Source organism: Lissotriton vulgaris, chromosome 8, assembly GCF_964263255.1.
Source record: "Lissotriton vulgaris chromosome 8, aLisVul1.2, whole genome shotgun sequence".
Taxonomy (NCBI): Eukaryota; Metazoa; Chordata; class Amphibia; order Caudata; family Salamandridae; genus Lissotriton; species Lissotriton vulgaris.
Genome location: NC_141696.1, coordinates 813,744,998 through 813,768,965, shown reverse-complemented (window position 1 = coordinate 813,768,965; position 23,968 = coordinate 813,744,998). Strand labels below are relative to the sequence as shown.

Sequence of the window (23,968 nt, the reverse complement as noted above, 5' to 3'; positions counted from 1 at the left end):
GGACACTGAGACAGCGAAATCCATGCGGGCTCTGCAATCTCAGCAGTTTCGGGGCAGTTCCTTTCGTCGCTCCTGTAATAGGGGAGCCTCTAGAGGACAGGCTTTACAGCAGGCCCAGTACACCAAAGGGAGCACGCAATCCACCTATACAAAGAATACCAGGGGTGGATACCGTGGGAACAGCGCCAAAGGCAGAGGACGTGGCAATAACGCCAGATCCTCCGCTCCGAACAAAGTGACGCCTTGTCACTGCCCCCCGACCATCTAACACCTGTCGGGGGAAGACTCCAGCAGTTCCTGCCGGTCTGGGAAGGCATTACCACGGACAGGTAGGTGAGACAACTTATCCGATACGGCTATTGTCTAGAACTAACCTCCACCCCCCCCCCCCCCCCCCCCAACATACCCCCAAGGCACCGTCCTATGTCCGCAGAGCACATGCACTTATTGCAGCAAGGGCGACTTCCTAGCGACCCTGGACCTCAAGGATGCATATTTCCACATTCCCATTCACCCAAGTCACAAGAAATATCTCAGGTTCACCATCAACAATCAGCATTACCAATTCAAGGTCCTGCCTTTCGGGGTCACCACTGCCCCCAGAGTGTTCACCAAGTGCTTAGCGACTGTGGCTGCGCACCTTCGAGACCACATGTTCACGTCTATCCCTACCTGGACGACTGGCTCGTTCAAGCCAAGTCAGCCCAGCAGTGTGCCAGCCACATGTCGCGCACAATTCACCTCCTTCACAGTCTAGGGTTCTCACTCAACTACGCAAAGTCACACCTGCAGCCCGCCCATGTGCAACAGTACCTGGGGGCGACATTAAACACTCTGACGGCCACAGCGTAGCCGACCTCTGCCAGGGTCAACAGCATGCAGCTGCTCATTCGGAGGTTCAGGCCTCAACAATCGCTCCCAGCGCAGGTGCTCATGCAGCTCATCGGTATGATGGCATCCTGCATATTCATAGTCCCTCACGGAAGGCTGCACATGCGTCCCCTTCAAGAATGCTTAGCACGACAGTGGAACCAGGCTCATGGGCCTCTAAAAGACCTAGTGTTGGTGACCGGTCGTGCTTACAACTCTCTGCATTGGTGGAATCCACAAAACCTTTGCAGGGGACGACCGTTTCAAGAGCCTGTCCCACAGATAGTGCTAACGTCGGACGCATCTCTCCAGGGTTGGGGAGCGCATGTCCTCCATTACACGGTGCAGGGACTATGGACAACACAACAGCAGAAGATGCATATCAACCTGTTAGAGCTGATGGCGATCTTCATGGCACTGAAAGCGTTCAAGTTGCACCTGTGCAACAAGGTCGTGTTGATCCGGACGGACAACATGACTGCCATGTATTACATCCAGAAACAGGGAGGCACACACTCCCCGCAACTCTCACCTAGCCCAGAGCATGTGGAAGTGGGCCATTCAGAGGAACATCTTCCTCATGGCGGAGCATCTCCCGGGCGTAGACAACCAGATGGCGGACCTGCTCAGCAGGCACAGTCACCAGATGCACGAGTGGGAAATCCACCCCTCGGTACTCCAGCCATACTTCCAGCAGTGGGGTCATCCAGAGATCGACCTCTTCGCCACAAAAGAGAACGCAAAATGCCAAAGCTTCGCCGCCAGGTTCCCACACCCGCAGTCTCAGGGCAATGCGATATGGATGAACTGGTCAGGCAGATTTGCTTACGCTTTTCCCCCAGCCCCACTCATACCGCTGGTGGCGCGCAAACTGCGACAGCACTCCATGACGCTCATCCTGGTTGCTCCAACGTGGGCACGGCAGGCTTGGTACATCACGTGCCTGGAACTTTCAGTGGTGCCTCACCAACGGCTGCGCCTCACTCCCAGCCTCCTCACTCAGAGCCATGGAGACATTCAGCACCGAGATCGGCAACAGTTGAGCCTAGCGATTTGGCTCCTGAGGTCATAGAGTTTGGCTACCTCAACTTGCCCCCTGAGTGTATGAACATCATCAAAGAGGCAAGGCGACCTACAACTAGGGCGTGCTATGCAGCCAAATGGAAACGTTTTGTCATATACTGTTCCAACAATGACATTGATCCGCTAGATGCGTCCACGCAGAACATCATATGTTACCTGCTGCATCTGTACCAATGCAATCTAGCGTATGGTTCCATCAGGATACATTTGGCTGCTATAGCCGCTTATCTTCAGAACAGGAAGCACCTTTCCCTCTTCAGAGTGCCTGCCATCAAAGCCTTTTTGGAAGGCCTTAAAAGAGTGATCCCTCCCAGACACCCTCCTTCGCCTGTCTGGAACCTAAATATCGTTCTCACCAGGCTCGTGGGGCCCCCCTTTGAGCCTCACCATTCCTGTGAGATACAGTTTCTTACATGGAAAGTAGCTTTTCTGATAGCCATCACATCGCTACGAAGAGTCAGTGAGCTTCAAGCCCTGGCAATTCAAGAGCCCTACCTACAAATTCATGCTAATAGGGTGGTGCTGCGCACCAACCCCAAGTTCATGCCAAAAGTCATCTCGCAGTTCCACATTAATCAAAACGTAGAACTGCCAGTTTTCTTTCCAAACCCATATTCACTGGCAGACAGAGCACTGCACACCTTGGATGTCAAGAGCTCTCCTGTATTACATCGACAGGACAAAAGACTTTAGAAAGACTAAACAACTGTTTGTTGCCTTCTCTCCACAACACAAAGGCAACCCCATTTCCAAATCAGGTATAGCCAGATGGATCGTTAAATGCATACAGATCTGTTATCAAAAGGCTAAACGCACTTTAACAGTTCCCCCAAGAGCGCATTCCACACGCAAGCTAGGGGCATCCATGGCTTTCCTAGGTAACATTCCTCTAGAGGATATATGTAGAGCAGCCACATGGACCACCATACATACATTTACCAAACACTACTGCGTAGATGTACACTCCAAACAGCAAGCTGCTGTAGGACAGGCTGTTCTCAGAACTCTCTTTCAGACTGCTGCAGCTGGCACGGGCAACCGCCGATAAGGAGGTAACTGCTATTTATTCTATGCACAGATATGAATTCAGCAGCCCACATGCCTCGAAAGGAATATGCTACTTACCAGTATGCATCTGTTCTTGGCATGTAGGGCTGCTGACATTCATATCGCCCACCCTCCTCCCCGGTGCCTGTCGCAGCTGTAGCACTCAGAATCATTCTCAGGCATGGTCATCACTTACTGTATTACACTCCATCTCTGCCACAATGGCGAAAAACAATCTGAGGATGGAGAGGATGCCCATGCGCACTGTAGTCCAGGGGAGGAGCCACCTATCTCGTGATACTTCGAAGACTCTTCCAGGACAACAATGTGCAATCATCCGAACCCAACACTAGGCGGCGATCTATGCACAGATATGAATATCAGCAGCCCTACATGCCAAGAACAGATGCATACTGGTAAGTAGCATATTCCTTTTTAAACCTTTTGATGTCTGCATGCTTGCAGGTGTGTGGGACTGAGAGCCCTTATGTTTGTGAGATAAAGCATCTATATAACATTGTGTTACTACCCTCAGTATATTCCCGGCTTATATGTCCAGGTAGTGCGCTTTCCTTGACAAACGAGTACCCCCAGCATATTGATGTTTATTCATACCATTCAGTTTCCACCCATGGGATATTGGCGGTAATTCTTGGCATTTTAATGTTCTTCATGGCAGGAATGTGCACACTGCAGCCAAACTACTGGCCATGACCTAGTGAAGGTTATTCTGCGTCCTTTGGAAGCATCCATGTCATGATGGTTTTCGTTGACTCTTTTGATTTACTGCTGTCCACAGCATAATCGTGTTAATACTAAACACATTGGGCACCTCCATGCAATAGGGCACATCCATGCAATAAAATGAAGATACAGAAACACTTAGTTACAAAAGGAGCTAAAAGCAGCCTTCTGTTTGCTTTTGTATTTGAGAGGTAATTTCTTTCCCTGGCGAGTAGCTGCCTAAATGTTTTACAGCAGCTTTTTTTTTTTGTGGAGTGGAAGAAGTTCTGCAGGTCTCAACGAAGGAATATAGTGGGATACTAAAGGAATAAGAGGGTGAAAGGTTCTAAACTGATCTGGTTTGTAAGATGTAAATTGCAAATCTGCCCCTATTTGTGAAACATTGTCCTTTGCCATGGAACAAGACTTAGCTTCAGTCTTTATAGCGTGTACAGTACAGTGCAGATACCAGTGACCTGCCCTAGACTAGATGTTTAAGCTCCATCAATGTAGCAGAGTCCACGTGTCTGCCAAGGAGTCGGTCCCAAATTTTTCAGGATGTTTAGGCTAGTTTAGAATACAGCAAGAATTGTCGACTTTCTAACTAAAATCCTTGGCTTCATCAGATCAGACCTATTCATTGCTGTTGTATAGATTGCTTATCATCAGACATTCACTTGGCCACTGTAGCCTCATGCCTCAGAATACAGACATTTGGGAAACCCCAAAGCAGAGTCCAAAAGAAAGGCAGACATTGTGAAAACCTTCTTGGTGTTCCACTCTCAAATTAATGACTGTGACAAATGTATGATCTATGAGACCACTTCATGTGGATCCATTAACATATAGTTTAGCTCAGTAGCACCAGTGCAGCCTGCCAAAAAGGATTTTCGTATGGATGCTTCTATCCACAGATTCCTCACCTTTTTAAACATTTTCTTGGTGCTAGAATGGTGGATCTGGAAAACTTCACAGATTGCTCATGCATGCTGACTAGTGGCATCATGCTGCTCATCAGTGGTTCTGCATCCCCCTGGAGTTGACGGAGCGGAACCACACGTAAGTGCCACCTCAGTGAACTGCCAGTTCTTTTCTTGCTCTGAAATCTTACACCGATCTGGGACTCCACTTCTATCTTTCATTAGTCTTTTGATGATCCCAGAACCTTTCTGAAGTAATCTAGGAAACTATGCCCCCTCCAGGAAACAGGCTTAAAACTGTGCTACTACTGCAAGAAGATATTGATCGCTAACCTGTATAGGGTTTGTCTCTGGTGTTTGGCCTTCAGCCACAACTCTTAAATCATGTGAAAAACTTTTCTGTATACACATGAAGGTGATCCAGGACCGGAAGGCGAAGCTCTACATTTCCCAACACAAGAGAAGGTTGCAGTCAAAGCCCCTTAATTTGTGGGCATGCCCCTGTCATGAAGTCTCATCCCCTGGCAGGTCTGCTTCCTGCTCAAAGTCCTTGTGTAAGTTGACGTCTTAAGGCCAAGCACAGAAATAAAAAGGCAAATTGGGTCCCTACAACTCCCCTCAGTTTATTTATAGAGAGAATGCGCAAAACTGTCAATATGAACATATTTTCCGTTTGATCTTCGAGGCATCAGAGCAGATTCCTTAGTTGATCTGATGTGCCCAGAGCTTGCTGGGTCATGCTCTATCCTATAGCAGATTTTTGCCTTCAGTGAAGCCATGCTGCCAATTTTTTGTGCAAGGGCCTCCTGCCATATTTCTGCAGGTGGATCCTCCCCTGATGCCATCTGTGCCTTTGGCACCTGTCCCCAGCCTGCACAGGTTTTGGTACAGTCTTCCACTTGGCTCCACGACCCTGCTGGTTCCTGCTGACCATGACTGCACTAGTGGGTAACTTGGTGTTGACTCGCATGTCGGAGCTCAAGCCAGGCTGATGTGCTACAAAAGCACAACCTGTTTCCTTTCAAACAGATTGTAAAACAAAACCTCTACCATGACACAGCTATCAACAGATGTTCCATTCTCCTTGGCTGCTAATCTGACCCGGTGCAATATCTGGGTAGGGTTTCTGAGGATACTGATGATGAAGAGGCAGTGGGTGCTCTGCTCCCACTTCTTCATTATACTTCTGATGCATTGTACATAGAGGTACAGAATTGGTTGGTTGGACATATTCCCTGAAACCGAGCTTGAATCACCATATGGTCCACCAACAAATAAAGTGCTTTGTTTGCGCAGGATAGCAGCAGAGGTGCTAGATTTGCAGTTTCCTACCATCAAAACAATGTCAGTTGATATCTCATAGAAATTCTTCTGCTAGAGCCTACGATATATGAGCCATTGTTGCCTTCTAATAAGGCCCTTACTGACACTTCAGTGGCTGCATGGTCAGAACTCTGTTCTTGCCCACTGCCTAACAAGCCAGTAGCCTGAGGACCTAGACATGCAGTGTTGAGCCAGATTTGTTGACTAAATTCCCTACAACTGAGAGCCCCATGCAGGCTTTCACTGACCAGGTTAGCCATAAGTTTCTTCCGACCAGTTCTCTGGACAGTGAATCTAAGCTAATTGAAGTATACAATAAGATAATTATTTTCATCTGCAAGTTTGGATGTGTGGTCTTTCAATGCTCCATGCTAGCTAGCCAGTGCATTCATGCTTTCCCGGGTCATGGCCAGCGAGATCTTAATGACTGCTCCATAAGATTGCATTTGCAGGGCTCATAGTACTAGCATGGTCTTGGAGGAACGTATTGATCAGGTCTACTATTTTGGGGTTATGTACTGGTGTCCTTAATGGACATGCTCTTTGATGGGTCCAGATATTTTTGGGTAAAAGGTAGACTCTGCTCTAGACAGGTTCAGAGATAGACCATCAGCAGCACGATTTTTAGGATGGTTGACACCAGCAAAACACTTTATCCACCAAATCCATAGCTCTCTTTGACTTTGCTGCACCAAGTCATCGGATGAGGCACGAGAACTACGTCACCACTCTAAGCCCTGATCCCACACGCCAGCTACGGAGCCTGAGTCTGGGTCCACTCTGCGATTCCCTGAATTTCCCAGAGCCTAAGCATCCCCCACCCAACTAAAGGAGTTTTATGAGGCCATGGACCTCCTATTTCGGCAGGCCGGCCCCTCTGAAGCTCCTTTGTGCCCCATGGCTCTTGGTGCACCCACTGGTTTTTGCTGGTCGGTCTGCACCCGTTGGACCTCTCTAATTAGTGGTTGCTTCCAGATCGGCTGTTTCGAGTGATGTCATTCCTGGCGGTTCCGAACCCCATCATTATACCCGACATGGATGTGCAGCCCGATCAGCGTCGCCAGACGTTAACTCCAGCGTTACCCCAAACTCGACTTTCCAAGTCGGCCCCAAGGCCTTCTTTTTTCAACATGCCCTTTGAGGAGTATGATTGGAAAGGATCTGAGGAGCCTGATGGCTACCATAACCCCTTGAAACAGCCTGAAGACAGCTGGTATGCGAAACTGACAGATTCATATGGTCTGGACACCTCCCAAGACAGACTGGCTTCCCAATCTCTCCCTTTCCTCTCTATTTAGGAACTGCATACTAATTTGACTTTCATCTGCCCCTGCGGACCCAGCTTTCCTCACCCAGCACCCCACTCCGGAGAGCATTGTTGTTGTCCAGGCCTCCACTCGCAAAGTGAACCCTTGAGCATTGCCTGCCACACCACTGCAGAGGGAATCCAAGAGGCTGGATAGCTTTCGTAAGAGGATGTTCTCTTCCAACTGCAGTCGGTGAATACCGGCTGCTTCTTGGGACGATATACCCAAACAGCTTTGAATTTGGTTGGGCAAGTGCTACCCATGGTCTCAGAGGAGGCCCAAGCCATCCTGACCGAGGCTATTGCTGTTGGCAGGGACGCAGTAAAGTTCCCCATTCATTGCAAACTGAATACAAGCGACTCCCTAGGCAGAGCTATTGCTCAGTCAGATCCACTCAGACGCCACACCTGGTTGACATCTTCTGGCTTTTCAAGGGATGTCCAGGCATCCGTTATGGACATGCCCTTTGATGTCACCCGCCTTTTCAGCAGTAAGACAGATTTTGGGCTCGAGCGCTTTTAGGACAGCAGGCACACTGCCCGGTCGCTGGATCTCTCCATGGCCCTACTTGAAGCCCATTCTCCCTTTCACACCTTCCGTGACTAGGTATGGGCTACTAGCTGCGTGTATTCCCACACTGCTAACAAGGCCAGCAGGCTTCCCAGTACGTTTGTGGCAGCGGACTTGGCTCTCACAAGGCCTGTGCGACACACAGCCAGTAGCCTACCCACTCTCCGCCCCCTGACAGCCACAGCCTCCAAAACCCATTTGGTTTGTGGCAGGATTAGACACCACCTTCCCCTCTGGCAGTCCATAACATCGGACAAATGAGTGCTTCAAATTGTTCAGCAATGTTACTCTGTCCCTTTCCTAGGAACCCCGTTGCCTATGCCTCGATCCACAGAACAAAAGCAAAAACCACAGTTGATGGACAGAATGCAGAACAATGTCATACATTCACCCCAGTACATAGATCTGGGCCTAAATCCATCGTTTTTTTGCACTCCACACCACCCCAGTTCAGACATGGCCATATGCAAATCAGTCTGATCCTGTGCCTCATGGGAACAGTCCAGCCCGAACTGCCAAGCCATGCCTTACCTGGACCGGAAACCAGCTTCACACAGAACGGCTGACAGAGGACCACTTCTTCCTGCTCTGTCAGGAAGTGTAGGTTTTTTTGGCCAAAGGAGCCATCGCAAGGGGAAAAAAACAGATCTTGGACGGAATGCTGAACAAATCAAACATTCACCCCCAGTCACTGATCTGGATTTAATGTGTGACTGGGGGTGAGTGTTTGATTTGTTTGGCATTCCGTCCATCTGTTCTTTTTGCATTTGCAACAGCGAAGTGTATGCCAAGGCGTGGACCTGTGCTCACTATGCCACCGTATTCAAACTAGTGAAAGACAACAGGAGTAAGACCCATATACCAGGCTGGGATCAGGGTAGAAGGATAAAATAAACACACCATATCCCACAAGGTATTAACCCCTTCCATGCTGATGACGAACCCCAGCCGTCATGCACTACGGTGCTCGTGTGCTGATGACGGCTGGGGTTCGTCACGGCCTGCCCCAGTTCGTGTTGTTTACAGCACACCAGGGGAATCGCGGCCGCATGGAAAGGGTTAATGTATAGACAGTTAAATATGTATTCCAAAGGCATTACTTGCAAGGAAAAAGGAGACTCAATTCGTTTTTTGAATGTGCTTGTAGCATCATGTATTTTAAGTTTAAACAAGATATACAGTTATAGCAGCACTGCATAGAAATAAATCGTAAAACAACTCTAATTGTACTTGGTGCTCAGTGTGTAAGTGTCACAAGGTGGCGACGCAAGTGACTGGTGAACAGCGCAAGTGGTGCGAGTGAAATAATATATAAAGTGTGAAGATAGAAAGCAATAGCTCTAAATTATAATTCAGTCTGATTAGGTACAATTTACAAATGACAATTAAAGTGAGCCACTGCGGGGAGTTGCACCATTGATTGCGCTGTGTTGTCGACGGCGTTTCGATCCGCGTTATTAGGGATCGTCTTCAGGACATGGTTGCAAAGAATAAATGGTGCTGCGGGAGGGAAGGAGAAAAGTAACGGGGCAAGAGAAGGAAAAAGGCAGAGCGCGCTGGGTAAACACGGACAACTGGTCTAAGTGGAGCTATTTTAATTTGGGGCGTGAGGAGGGGTCGGTCGGGCTGGGTGTGTCAAGATGGCTAGCTAGTACTGGTGGCCTAGGGTGGACTGCGTCTAAGTCGGACGCGTGGCACGGCGACACTCGGTAAATGCGTTGGTTACAATTTCGTGAGAACCCTTGTGCATCGCTGGTCAGAGGCCTAGCGAGACCATGCGGTTGTTGGTGGTGTGTTGAAATGACCAGGTGAGTGGCTAGGAGGCCGGGGTGAATGGATGGTCCAGGGCCGTACCGTGGTAGTGGGCGCAGGAGGACGAAGTTCGAGGCATGTGGGCTGCTGAATTCATATCTGTGCATAGATCGCCGCCTAGTGTTGGGTCCGGATGATTGCACATTGATGTCCTGGAAGAGTCTTCGAAGTATCACGAGATAGGTGGCTCCTCCCCTGGACTACAGTGCGCATGGGCATCGCCTCCATCCCCAGATTGTTTTTTTCCGCCATTGGGTTCGGATGTGTGTCGGTTCCCTCTGTCGGAACCGATAGTTGTTAACTCTCTTAACTCGAGACCAAAAGGTCTTTAGGCTTGGCGCCGGTATCGTTTTCGTTCGGGTTTTACTGTTTCTTCAGCTCCGAACTCTTGCTGCCCTTCCGCGTGCTGTCGGCGCGGACGGGCCTACACGACGCTCCAGACATGGAACGGACTCCGTTTAAACGGTGCCCGGTGTGCAACTCGAAATACTCGCACCTCGACGTGCACCCAGTGTGCAACACTTGTCTGTCGCCGGACCATGACGAGGCCAGGTGTATGGCCTGCTCCAGGTTCCGGTGTAAAAAGACCCTCAAGATTCGTCGGGCTGCGAGACTCCAGGCCCAGATGTCTGCGCCCCCGCCGGACGACATCTTCGAGGAAGACGTTGGAGACGACAATGTCCAACAGGTTTCGGACTCTAGCCCTGCGTCCGAGGGGGATGCCTACGACGCAGGAGACGAGGAGTTTGACGAAGCCGGCGGCGAGGTAGGGGACGACGATGGGGCCATTGCCACCGTGGGGGATAGCTCGGAGGAAGAGCATCCCCGAACTGACTCAGGGGTCGACCCCCTTCCTGCGGCCCAGGTCGAGGGATCGCCTTCGGGCCTTACCCAAGACCTCGTTCTTAGTCCAGCAGCCCCGCCTCCGGGCCCGGCCACGGACATTTTAGAGGTGCCACTCACGTTTCCGAAAACGAAAGTGAAGCCTTCGGGATCCACACCTCCGGTTTCAAAACCGAAAGTGAAAGCTGTACAGAAGGCTCTGGAGGCGTCAAAGTCTAAGAAATTCAAAATGACCGACATGGAGAGTCGCGCCAAGATGGCCGACCCGAGGGCCTCAGGGTCGGTGCCGAAGGCGAAGTCGACCGACGCGGCTGCGTCGGCGCCGAAGATGGTCGCGGTCGATGACCCAAAGAAGGCTTCGAAGAAGCGTCAAGGCGATCCCAAGGCTCTGGCTTCGCCGGCTCCGGCCGTCGGGGCCAAGGACGGTGATGCGTCGGCTCCGAAGACGGTGCCTCTCGCCGACACCACTCCCAAGTCGGGGAAATCGCCCGAGCCGGTCAATCCCTCTCCAGCCCTATCGAAGAAGGTCGAGGAGTCCCTGCAACGGATTCGGAAGGTCGCTGTGCTTCCCGACCCGGAAGAGGGGGTGACGAAGCCCGCACTGAAGCCGTCAAAGGCGCAAACGCCTAAGCAGAAAGCCAATGCACACAACGATTGAATGTGATATGGGTTATCACCAACAGATGTTGAAGAAAAAGTACCACGGATGTGTTCTTTTCGTGTCGTTTTTTATTTTTGATATATATATATTTTAGAACATGAAACCAGCCGACACGTGTTTCGTCAAGCAGGGAGTTAACCCGTGACTCTTCAGGGCTGTAAAACGAACGTGAGGAGCAGGGTCGGTGGAACGGTGATACTTCCGACCCGGTCCTAATCGGGTTTTACCGCAGGGCGCACTTGGGTCAGCAGTTACGTCTGGGTAAGCATGGGTGGTTTACAGAGAATGGCGAGTAAAGCCGTGGAGTACGAAGGCTCGTTGTGGGTCAAATCTGGGGTTCGGTGTCTGGGTAGATCTCACTTTGAGGCGGGTCTCGCCGAGTATGGAGAGGACCAAACGCCTATCCGCTTCACCCTGCCGCCGAAGTCGACGCCGAAGGCTTTCGCTTCGAAGCATGGGGCAGGCGTGCCCTCGAAGGAGGTGTTGACGCCCAAAGCGTCTCCAGTGGTGTCTTAGCCTCGGCTCCAGCCACTTGCGGAGGAAGAGCGTTGTGAGGTCATCATCGACGCCAATACCGGGAAACTGTCCCTCCTCAAAAGGAAAATCACCACGGAGCCGGTGTTGGAACATTTTTCGCATTCCTCTCAAAAACAAGAAGGACTCTGCGGGTACTTCAGCACCTATGGCGCCGGCGTCTCCAAGAGACCTGCCGCGTTCACCAACTCATTCCAACGCGGGGGATGGTGACGAAGAGGAGGTCGAGTAAAACTATCCGGCGTACTCGGATCCAGAGGAGGAACATGAACCTTGGTCTGCCGGAGGCGACCCTGAGGACCCGCAGTCGGGTCAAGAACCGCAGCTCTTTGCGGCGAAAACTTCGCCGACGGAGGACTCTGCAGCCTTCAACGCTTTGATCGAGAGAGCTGCAGCTAACCAGGATGTCGAGCTGCACTCCGATCCTGTGGATGTGGACTTTTTATTTGACACTTTCTCAGTGGTTGAAGAGTCAATCAAGACTTTGCCAATGCTCAAGGGAGTGCTCAAGCACGCGCAGGAGGTCTTCAAGGAGCCCACTCGGGCACGTGTCATCAATCCACGCATTGATAAGAAATATAAGGCAGCGCCCTCGGATCCAACATATATCAAGGGACACTTGCCACTGGACTCTTTGGTTGTACCCAACGCTCGCAAGAGGGCGAACTCACAGACAACTGGTGACGCTCCTCCCCCAGACAAAGAGTCAAAAATATTTGAGGCCTCAGGGAAACGGATTGCTGCACAGGCAGCTAACATTTGGCGCATCTCAAACACGCAGGCCCTACTTGCACGCTACGATAGGGCTCATTACGACACCCTAGAAGCACTGCTGCAGCACTTGCCTGACCAGTACAAGGAGGCAGGGGAAATGTTAATTCAAGAGGGAAAGCTCATCACAAACGCTTCCATCAAATGTGCGCTAGATGTGGCTGATACAGCCTCCAGGGCAATCAACACTAGTGTGTTGCTCAGAAGACATGCATGGCTTAGGATTTCAGGGTTTAAACCTGATATACAAACAACCATCCTGAACCAAACGGTTAATCCTGACCATTTGTTTGGACCCGAGGTTGATGCGACGCTTGAAAAAGTGAAAAAAGACACAGACACTGCTAAGTCTATGGGGGCCCTCCAGTCTCAGCAGTTTCGGGGTGGTTCCTTTCGCCGCTCCAATACCGGAGGCACCTCAAGGGGTCAGGCATCGCAATCCACCCAGTACTACAAGAGCAATACCCAAACCTCATACACCAACAAGGGTAGAGGTGGCTACAGAGGCAACAATGTCAAGGGCAGGGGACGTGGAAACAACAGCTCCAGGTCCACCGCCGCCAACAAGCAGTGACGTCTTGTCACTGCCCCCCGACCACACCGGTCGGGGGGAGACTCCAGCAGTTCCTGCCCGTGTGGAGATCCATCACCACGGACAGGTGGGTCAAATCTCTTGTCCAGTACGGTTACTGTCTGGAACTTACTTCCACTCCACCAAACATACCTCCAAGAAGCCGTCCTATGTCCGGCGAGCACTTGCACTTGTTGCAGCAGGAAGTTCAGGTCATGCTGCAAAAAGGGGCAATAGAGCTCGTCCCACTACAAGAAAGGGGAACAGGGGTTTACTCTCTGTATTTTGTAATCCCCAAAAAGGACGGATCTCTCAGGCCCATCCTGGACCTCAGGCCCCTCAACTGGTACATTCTCTCGGAGCACTTCCATATGCTCACGTTACAGCAGGTACTCCCTCTGCTTCAGCAGGGGGACTTCCTGGCTACGCTGGATCTAAAGGATGCATACTTTCATATCCCCCTGCATCCTTCCCACAGGAAGTATCTCAGATTCACGATTCAAGACCAGCACTACCAGTTCAGGGTTCTGCCGTTCGGGGTCACCACAGCGCCAAGGGTTTTTACAAAGTGCCTGGCGACTGTGGCGGCGCATCTACGACGCCAAAACGTCCACGTCTACCCTTATCTGGACGACTGGCTCATTCAGGCAAAAACAGAACAGCAGTGCGCCGACCACGTGTCCCGCACCATTCATCTCCTGCACGATCTGGGATTCTCTCTGACCTACCCGAAATCCCATCTCCAGCCCGCCCATGTACGACAGTATCTGGGCGCGACGATAAACACTCTGGCAGCCACTGCGCAGCCAAATTCAGTGAGAATCGCCAGTATCCAAACGCTGATCCAACGATTCAGGCCTCAACACTCGCTTCCAGCGAAAGTGTTCATGCAGTTGATAGGCATGATGGCCTCCTGCATCTCCATTGTCCCGCACGCGAGACTACATATGCGTCCGCTTCAGGAGTGCCTAGCACGTCAGTGGACTCAGGCTCATGGGCAACTGACAGACCTAGTGTTGGTGAGCAGTCTGGCGTACAACTCTCTGCATTGGTGGAATCCACAAAACCTTTGCAAGGGCCGACCATTCCAAGAGCCTGTGCCACAGATTATCCTGACAACGGACGCCTCTCTCCAGGGATGGGGAGCTCATGTACTCCACTACACGGTGCAGGGACTATGGACACTACAGCAAAGGAAGATGCACATCAACGTTTTGGAACTGATGGCAATCTTCATGGCCTTGAAGGCATTCAAAGTACATCTGTGCAACAAGGTCGTGTTGATCCGGACGGACAACATGACGGCCATGTACTACATTCAGAAGCAGGGAGGCACACACTCTCCGCAGCTGTCTCATCTGGCTCAGAGCATGTGGAAGTGGGCCATTCAGAGGAACATCTTCCTCATGGCAGAGCATCTCCCGGGCAAGGAAAACCAGATGGCGGACCTGCTCAGCAGGCACAGCCATCAAATGCACGAGTGGGAGATACATCCATCAGTACTCCAGCCGTACTTCCAAAGGTGGGGTCATCCAGAGATAGACCTGTTCGCCACAAAGGAGAACGCAAAATGCCAAAGCTTCGCCGCCAGGTTCCCACACCCGCAATCACAGGGCAATGCGATGTGGATGAACTGGTCAGGCAGATTTGCGTACGCTTTTCCCCCAGCACCTCTGATACCGCTGGTGGCACGCAAGCTCAGGCAGCACTCGATGACTCTCATCCTGGTTGCTCCAACGTGGGCTCGCCAACCATGGTACACCACGTTTCTGGAACTCTCCATGGTACCGCATCAAAGGCTTCATCTCACCCCCAGCCTTCTGACACAGAGCCATGGCGACATTCAGCACCCAGATCCGCAACAGCTCAACCTGGCGATCTGGCTCCTGAAGTCCTAGAGTTTGGCTACCTCAACCTTCCCCCCCGATTGCATGGACATCATTCGGGAGGCAAGGAAGCCCACTACTAGAGCTTGTTATGCAGCTAAATGGAAGCGTTTTGTCATTTACTGTGTAAACCACAACATTGACCCGCTAGATGCTTCCATTCAGAACATCATTTGCTACCTGTTCCACCTGTACCAATGCAATTTGGCGTATTCTTCCATCCGCATTCATTTGTCTGCGATGGCAGCATACCTCCAGAATAGGCAACACCTATCACTCTTCAAGGTCCCTGCTATCAAGGCTTTTCTGGAAGGACTCAAAAGGGTCATTCCACCACGGACACCACCAGCTCCAGAATGGAACCTCAATGTGGTTCTTACAAGGCTGATGGGTCCTCCCTTTGAGCCACTGCACTCTTGTGAGCTTCAGTTTCTGACTTGGAAGGTGGCTTTCTTAGTAGCAATGACATCGCTACGGAGGGTTAGCGAGTTGCAGGCGCTCACCATCCAAGAACCTTTCTTCCAAGTCCACGCTAACAGGGTGGTGCTCCGCACTAACCCTAAATTCTTACCCAAGGTTGTATCTCAATTCCATATGAACCAGACAATTGAGTTGCCAGTGTTTTTTCAAAACCCAGAATCGCTGGCGGAGCGGATGCTCCACACCCTTGATGTTAAAAGGGCCTTAATGTACTACGTTGACAGGACAAAAGATTTTCGTAAGACCAAGCAACTTTTCGTTGCATTTGCCTCACACCACAAGGGAAACGCTATCTCCAAAGCTGGGATCGCTAGGTGGATTGTGAAATGCATCCAGATCTGTTACGCTAAAGCTAAACGCTCTCTCACAATTCCACCGAGAGCCCACTCCACCAGAAAGTTGGGGGCCTCTATGGCTTTCCTAGGTAACATTCCCTTAGAAGATATTTGTAGAGCAGCCACATGGTCTACCACACATACTTTCACTAAACATTACTGTGTAGACGTGCACTCCAAACAGCAGGCTGCTGTTGGTCAGGCTGTTCTCAAGACACTTTTTCAGACTGCTGCAGCTGGCACGGGCGGCCGCCAATAACGGGAGGACTGCTATGTATTCTATGCACAGATATGAATTCAGCAGCCCACATGCCTCGAACTGCAAATGCTACTTACCAGTATGCATCTGTTCTTGGCATGTAGGGCTGCTGACATTCATATCGCCCACCCTCCTCCCCGGCGCCTGTAGCAGCTGCAGTACTCATACACATGTATGTATACATATGCTCATAGCATGGGCATCACTCACACACTTCACTCCATCTCTGCCAATGGCTAAAAACAATCTGGGGATGGAGGCGATGCCCATGCGCACTGTAGTCCAGGGGAGGAGCCACCTATCTCGTGATACTTCGAAGACTCTTCCAGGACAACAATGTGCAATCATCCGGACCCAACACTAGGCGGCGATCTATGCACAGATATGAATGTCAGCAGCCCTACATGCCAAGAACAGATGCATACTGGTAAGTAGCATTTGCATTATGCGGCTGGGGTGCGATTAAGAATGGGCCTCTGAGAGAGCAGGCGGTAATAGTACCTGGGATCGTTCTCAATGGTGGGCTTCGAGCAAGAGCTGGTGCGCTTGTATCTTGGAAGAGTTCCAGTATCCTATTTGCGTCTGTGGGATACGAAAGAATAGTGAGGGTGGTGATCTGGTTAAGAGCAAAGCAACGTGACTATATTGAAGAGTATACCTGTCAGTGCTTGATTTGGTCTCAAGTAGAGTACGGGCTTCGGCAAGGGGTACCGGCTCGATAGGCATCCGCGTAGGTTCTGAAGAAGAAAGGGAGGGAATGAGCCGGGGTCGGCTGCGGTGAGCGGAGGAGCTGGGGTCTCACTACGAGGGCGGTACAAGCGTACCTGAGTTAGGTATCCACTGAGTCAATCGTGGAGGTACAGAATCACGGCTTGTGATTTTGCTGCGTGATGGGCTGGGGAGAGAAACAAGGAGTAAATGAGGGTAGGTGAGAAGATTCGAGGGGGTATGGTGGTGGCGGGGTCAGGGTGTGTGATTACCTGAGTGAAACAGCAGGCCATGCCAGGAGTCGATCCTGGTACTGGTAGAACGGCGTTGGATCGGGCGTGCTGTATGTAGTGCCCGTGAATGAAGCCGGCGTGTCACGTTTGGGCCGTATAGCCAATGGGAGCACGCAGGGCGTGTCCAAAGGGGTGGTGGGAGGGCTGAAGGAGAACTAACTAATAGAAACGTTGACCAGGACAAGGAAGGTCAAGGGACCAATGGTATTTGCCGTTAGTGTCAGAGGTTGGCGAGGGGAGCGACAGGACATGTCAGGGAAACAGGAACACCCTGTCAGTAGCGGCGGTGTCAATATTCATAAAGCATTACTAGCGAAATATTGACAACCATCCGATGACAATTCAAACAGTACAGCGTTTTCATTTGTATGCATAGTGAACAAAATAACACCAAACACAGAATGATCATATCTCATGTACAACTCTGTCAATGAATGGTGAAACCAATTCAGTGACCAATTGGACCTATCTACAGGGGTAATTGTTCACAGTGGAAACGAATAATTGTAGGGCACAGAATCAACAGGGCAGTCATATCTTCAATGAAACTTTGTCATTATCCAGAGTATAAGGGGAACAGTTGCATACATGGGAGCCAAATATGCAACGACGGTGGGAGCAATCTCCTTGAAAGTACATTGGTGAACTATTTGTTTCTGGCATAAAAATACATATTTACATAATTACATAGGGAGAAAGAATAGAGAAATGACACGGAAAGGACATTGGTGAACTATTGTACCTGGCAGAAAAATACATATTTACATAGGGGAAAAGAGAATGGAGAAATGACATGGAAAGGACATTGGTGAACTATTGTACCCGGCAGAAAAATACATATTTACATAGGGGAAAAGAGAATGAAGAAATGACATGGAAGGACATGAAACTGAACAGATCCATCATACACATTATCGTGATTAAACCGGAGTGGATCTACACATGCGGGGATCCATAGGGAAAGGAAGAGGAGTGAATGACAGTATGACGCGAGTCGCCTTGGGGGAGAAAGTTGGGGGGTCATGTGGGGTGATAAGTAAGTAATGTGGAAAATGCATAGACAGTGGACATTTTCAGGTTATATGGAAAGGGTACCTCAGCCTATTTAGATGACAGCAATACTGCATTAATAGGGGCAGCGTGACCAGTGGTTGACTGTGGTGACTGGCAGGTAATGCGGGAGTTGTCGTAAGAGGGGGGAAACAGTGTGTGGTTAGATGGAGATGGTACTGTTCCACTCATCGATGGTGTTGGAATGGTGCAATGGTTCGGATGCGGGGGACAAGGGCGAGGTCGGTGGAGCGGAGTTGGCGGTTGGGGGTGTAGAAGGTGAGTCGGTAGTTGAGGTATGCTGGTCCGGTGTTGTGGAGTGCCTTGTGTGAGCGGGTGAGGAGCTTGAAGGTGATCCTTTTGTTGACAGGAAGCCAGTGCAGGTCTCTCAGGTGGGGTGTGATGTGGCTGCTGCGAGGGATGTTGAGGATCAAGCGTGCAGAGTCGTTCTGTATGTGTTGTAGTAGTTTCAGGAGTTTGGCAGAGGCTCCTTCGTAGAGGGCATTTCCGTAGTCCATCCTGCTGCTGAAGAGGGCCTGGGTGACCGTTTTTGTTTGGGTGGGGATCCACCTGTTCTTGCGGAGCATGCAGAAGGTGTTGAAGCAGGAGGACGAGACGGCGTTGACCTGCTTTGTCATGGAGAGAGTAGAGTTTAGGATGAACCCCAGGTTGCGTGCATGGTCGGTGGGTGTTGGTGCAGTTCTCAGTGCAGTCGGCCACCAGGAGTCGTCCTAGGCCAAGGGGGTGGAGCCGAGGATGAGGACTTCTGTCTTGTCTAAGTTCAGCTTCAGACGGCTGTTCTTCATCCACTCGGCGACTGTTTTCATTCCGTCGTGGAGGTTGGTTTTGGCGGTGAGGGGTCCTTGGTAAGGGAGAGGATCAGCTGGGTGTCGTCGGCGTAGGAGATGGTGTTGAGGTCGTGTAGTCGGGCGACGTGGGTGAGTGGGGCCATGTAGATGTAGCACAATGTCGGGCTGAGGGATGAGGCCTGGGGTGCGCCGCAGATCTTGGTGGCTTCGGAGCAGAAAGGAGGGAGGCGGATACTCTGGGTTCTGCCGGAGAGGAAGGAGGTGGTCCATCCAGAGCCTTGTCTCAGATCCCAGCGTCTTGGAGGCGTGTGCGTAGGGTGCAGTGGCAGACAGTGTCGAAGGCGGCTGATGGGTCCAGGAGGATGAGGGCCACGGTTTTGCTGCTGTCCAGCAGGGCCTGGATGTCATTAGTGGCGTCGATGAGGGCAGTTTCGGTGCTGTGGAACCCGGACTGGGATTGGTCTAGGATGTTGTTCTCGTGGTAGCGGGTCACTTGTCTGTTGACTGTGTTCTTGATGACCTTCGCTGGGAACGGGAGCAAGGAGATGGGTCGAAAGTTCTTGAAGTCCTTAGGGTCGGCCTTGGGTTTTTTGAGTAAGGCGTTAATCTCTGCGTGCTTCCAGCTCTCCGGGAAGGTCGCTGTCTCGAAGGAGATGTTGATCGCTTTGCGAGATGGGGTGCGATGGTGGCGCTGGCTTTGTTGAATATGTGGTGTGGGCATGAGTCTAACGGAGAGCCGGAGTGGATTGTGTTCATGACTTTGATGGTGTCGTCATCGTTTGTGTTGGTCCAGGAGAGTAGGGGATCGGTGCGGATGGTGGCTGTGGGGTCGGAGGTCTCAGTGACTGTCGGAGCGGTCATGACGTTTAAGCTGTCGTGGATGGCAAAGTCCTTCTCACTGTGATGTGAAATAAAATGAGCTACAAGTAAAGCATGCTCAGTTTTGCACCAAATTCCGCTTTTGTGCTGGATAATTTGTTCAATAATTTGGTTTCATTTGACTATATATCAGAACCCACAGGGACACAAGGTGGCATATATGACATTGGACAAATTGCACTTGGTAAACTTTTGTATGGTGTTATGCCTAAACTCCGGTGTGTTAGTGGTGTGGCAGCTCACAGAGCAAATTTGACATTTAAAATGTCTGACCACTACATTTTCAAAGTTGTACATCTGAGGTCCATGTGAACAGGTATTTACTTACACACTTGCTAAATTGGTGTGGAAGATGTGGTGCGCCTCAAAACCAATGTCAAATTTCAGTCTAGTTGAGATGATGTTATGTACCCCAACCTAGGCCAAAGTAGCTCTGCATATCGGTTCTAATACTGACCTTTACCCAGTTATGTACTGAATAAATGTAGATTGGTTTCCCTGAAACTAGCCTCATTTATTATGCATCAGGATTCTTAGAAAGGTCCCTTGCACACGATGTACATAACAGGATTAACATACTCTGTATAAAATTCAAGGTCATCTTCATCCTAGGGCGACAGAACTACTTTGCAGAATTGAAAGTATTGATTTGGGCTCATTTACATCATTTTATTCTCAACATATCGATTGTGGTAGGAACCCCGAGGCTATCCATGGGATAAAAGAACCATAGCTTCAGTAGATAGACAGAGGATGAGCATGATTGACTGAGCGAAAAGTACTGCACTGTTTCCACGATCCCTGAAGGGTCAAGGGTTGTCATGTGCAATGGTTGCCAGAAACTATTCACTCCTTGGTAAGGTTAGGGGGCTTATGGTGGGACTGTGAGCTAGCTGGTCTACAGGCTGACATATCCTATGGGAGGGTCCGTAATCAGTCTAGACACCAATCCCTCAGTTTGTTACCTACAAACGCGCAGATCCTATATATTTTTAGGAACTACATGACAATGATGACCTGTTGCCCAAGTCCCAGGCAAATTCTGGTTGTGCTATTTCTAAATCTCATCTCTAGCATTCATCCACCGTATATGTATTGGATGTGTGGATTTCTTAAGGATTCTGGGACTACAAAATAGGTTTTGGTGATTCCTCATCATTTTTAGGTAGTTAGTGGCTATTATGGGCCAACTTTTTCATTTTCCTTTAGAAATGGCCTTCACCGCTACCCAAGGCTGGCAAATTGCCAATAATCAGTTATTTAACTTGTGCCTTTGCAGCAGATTTCCCCATTTTTAGGACTCTGCAGTTGCGCACTTAGGCAGTTTGGTGACAAAACAGCTATCGCATACAGCTGGTTTACAAAGGGTGTGCGTTGCAGCGTACACAGCGGTGCTTTATTGCATTTCACACAGCGACTCTGCAGATAAAGGAAAGTGTGCAAGTTAAGATGTGTGTCCTCCAGTGTGGTTTTTCAATTAGCATTCTTCTAACTGATCTCTGGAAACAAATTTGAAGCATATACTTTACGCAAGGAATCACCTAATCATCAAATAAAGCAAAAAAGATCAACATTGCTTATCTATAAAAACTGGTCTATAGACCTATGGACGATTAGTGGGTCAGAATGAACAAAGCTTCTCAGGGCCCTGATTTGGGGTGTGTAACAGAATACTTTCTTGATGTGCAAACCTCCTTTCATCATATTATTTGTGATATTAGAGAGGTAAATCAGACTTCTGCGGCAAGCATCTGTAGGGACGTTTTTGTATAAATAATTATAAAACACTATTGGTAATCTCCTTTTGGCAGTGGGAGAGAATCGGATCCAGAGGAAGAAAAGGCTACCTGGAAATGCCAAGAAGGTCCAGTAAATGGTCCATAGGCTGTCCATGTCACTAGAACCTTACACTGCCTTTTTACAGGCTGTTGCATCATTGCGTATGGCAGTTTAACATCAAGAAACATGAACTGGTTGGCGCATATGATGACCGAGAGTACAGACCAACCGCACAGGGGTATTTCTGTAACTGGCTGTATGCCCTGGTTGTTTTACATCTTGTAAGTATTTGCTTCCGAGTCTGCCACAGGGGGGTAGGGGCATTTGCCTTGAAATCGAAAAGTTCAATTTAACTGTGTCCCTTGGTACACAGTTATTCTTTTCTTTACGGTTGCATTTTATTTTCGTTGGATTTTATCAAAAGTTTTGAAATCAGTCATATTTCATATGATAACTTTCAATGTCTGTAAACCTTCTCTTTCTCTAGTGATTTGTCAAGTGGTGCAGATGGATTGCTGGCAACAAGCTCCAATGGCTCACAGTACAGTGGTTCTAGGGTTGAGACGCCGGTGTCTTACGTTGGTGAAGAAGATGACGACGATGATGATGATGACGACTTTATCGAAAATGACGATGATGACTGATTCTTTGCATAAATCTGTTTTTGATTTTGTTCATTATTTCTAAGTCAAAAAGCTTCAGGAATCTTTTAGTGTGGGAACACTATTTATTAATCTGTTCCACCCCACAAGGATAATGGAGAGCTGTTATGATCTTCGAGATTGCACCACGGATATGTCAGCAAGGGATATCCTATTGATTTCTTTTTAATGTTGTGTGAATGTGTTTTGATACCATTGTGGTTTCTGATCCTTTATTTACTTTTGTTCGTGTTTTTTTTTATTGTCTTGTAAAATACATTTGTCCCTTCAAACTATTGCTACATTTGCTTAAAAGTCCTACTTCATATTTAACCTACTACATTTTTATTTTTTTAAATGAGCCCACCTGTGAGTAGGAGCGGTATTGGGTGCACCAAAAAGCAGCCTGTTGGAATGTGTTCTAATAAGGACGTACTGAGTTGTAACAAGGAACTGTCGTGGCTTATGAATCATGCTCTGTTCAAAGAAACATTGAAGGGATGTATGGAATGTGAGAGTACTTTGTACACAAGAATTCATCAAGTGTGTAAAGCAAATATATTCTCACAGGCTAGTCCTTAAGTTGGGATTCCATAAGTTGTGTATTATTTTCAGTGTACATGTTCGGGATGTGCGAGTTAAAGTTTTCTTTCTAGCAAAGAGTTTTTACTGCCATGCTGGTGCAGCTATAAAAATATTCTTGAAGGTTTTGAATGATTTATTGCTAATGGTAAAAGAAAAATGCCTGATTTCTTACAGGCTGACTTTGGAAACCTTTTATTATATAGTTGTTTACATTCTTATAAGTATCATTAAAATACATGAACTGAAACAAATGTTTTGTATTTGTTTCAAAAGCATCTTCCTGTAATCTAATATAAAGTTGAAATTAAATATAGAGAATGTTTTAACGGTTTTTTAACTCAAACTTTGTCAATCATTTTTAATAGTTATTTTTTTTATAAAAATGGCTTTTCAGGGCAGGTGTAGTGTTTAAATTTATTCACAAACAAAATAACTGCACAAAATATTGTCAGCTGCCTGTTTTAAGACGGATGTCTTTATACTGAAACAAATAAACTTTTCTGTAATATTTTATGAACTGTACAGAAGCTTAATTGTTTAATGTGTTCACTTTTTACGCTGTTAGTTTTATTAATAAAATATTTGCTTTAGTATTTTTAACAAAAGCAGCATTTTTTTCTAACGTACACATTTTTAACACAGGTTTTTTCTCATCATTTGTAGATTGACCAGTCTGTACACTGCCTCTCACCTCTGATGTTGGCCATTTTAAAAGACCTGTTTCCTACCCTGAAGTATAAATAACGTACAACACCTACAGACCTTCACTCTTCTAACTGCAGTTGTGTGTAATTAAACTGTGGTTTCATATATTCCCTGTGTTATTTAGATACAATATTTTATCATAGCACTCCTTGCAAAAAGGAAATAAATTAAACTATAAATCTCGTACTGGTATAAGACCCAAACCTGTTATCTCACTACATGGATTCATTCCCTGGGCCAGGCAAAGAAACAAGAGGAATGCAAAAAAAATCCTCTTCTGGTGATACTTCTAACAGCTGATTTCTGAATTTGTGAATACCCTGAGACCCAGTCACCAGACTGGATCATGAGGCAACAGACTGGAACCGGATATTTTGTTCTGCAATGCCCTTTCATACCAGCAAGTGGTATTGTGCAGCTCTGTGTTGGATTGCTTCCACTCCTTAAGTGATGTCAGAGCCCGTTATAATTACCATATTCGCACATCAAAGTCCGTTCCTTTCTTTCTTCACCTTCCAATGCCT

General features: G+C 48.7%; 1 protein-coding gene across 8 annotated transcripts in view; it reads left to right on the top strand.

The window, feature by feature from the left end:
* TFDP1 (transcription factor Dp-1) overlaps positions 1–23,252 on the top strand; it is a 531,476-nt gene extending 508,224 nt beyond the window's left edge. For all 8 annotated transcript variants that reach the window (XM_086934690.1, XM_086934693.1, XM_086934687.1 and 5 more), the window contains exon 12: positions 22,001–23,252. In XM_086934690.1, coding sequence (XP_086790816.1) covers positions 22,001–22,157 — 157 coding nt within the window. In that variant the 3' untranslated portion in view covers positions 22,158–23,252. The remainder of the gene's footprint in view (positions 1–22,000) is intronic.
* The last annotated feature ends 716 nt before the right edge of the window (positions 23,253–23,968 follow it).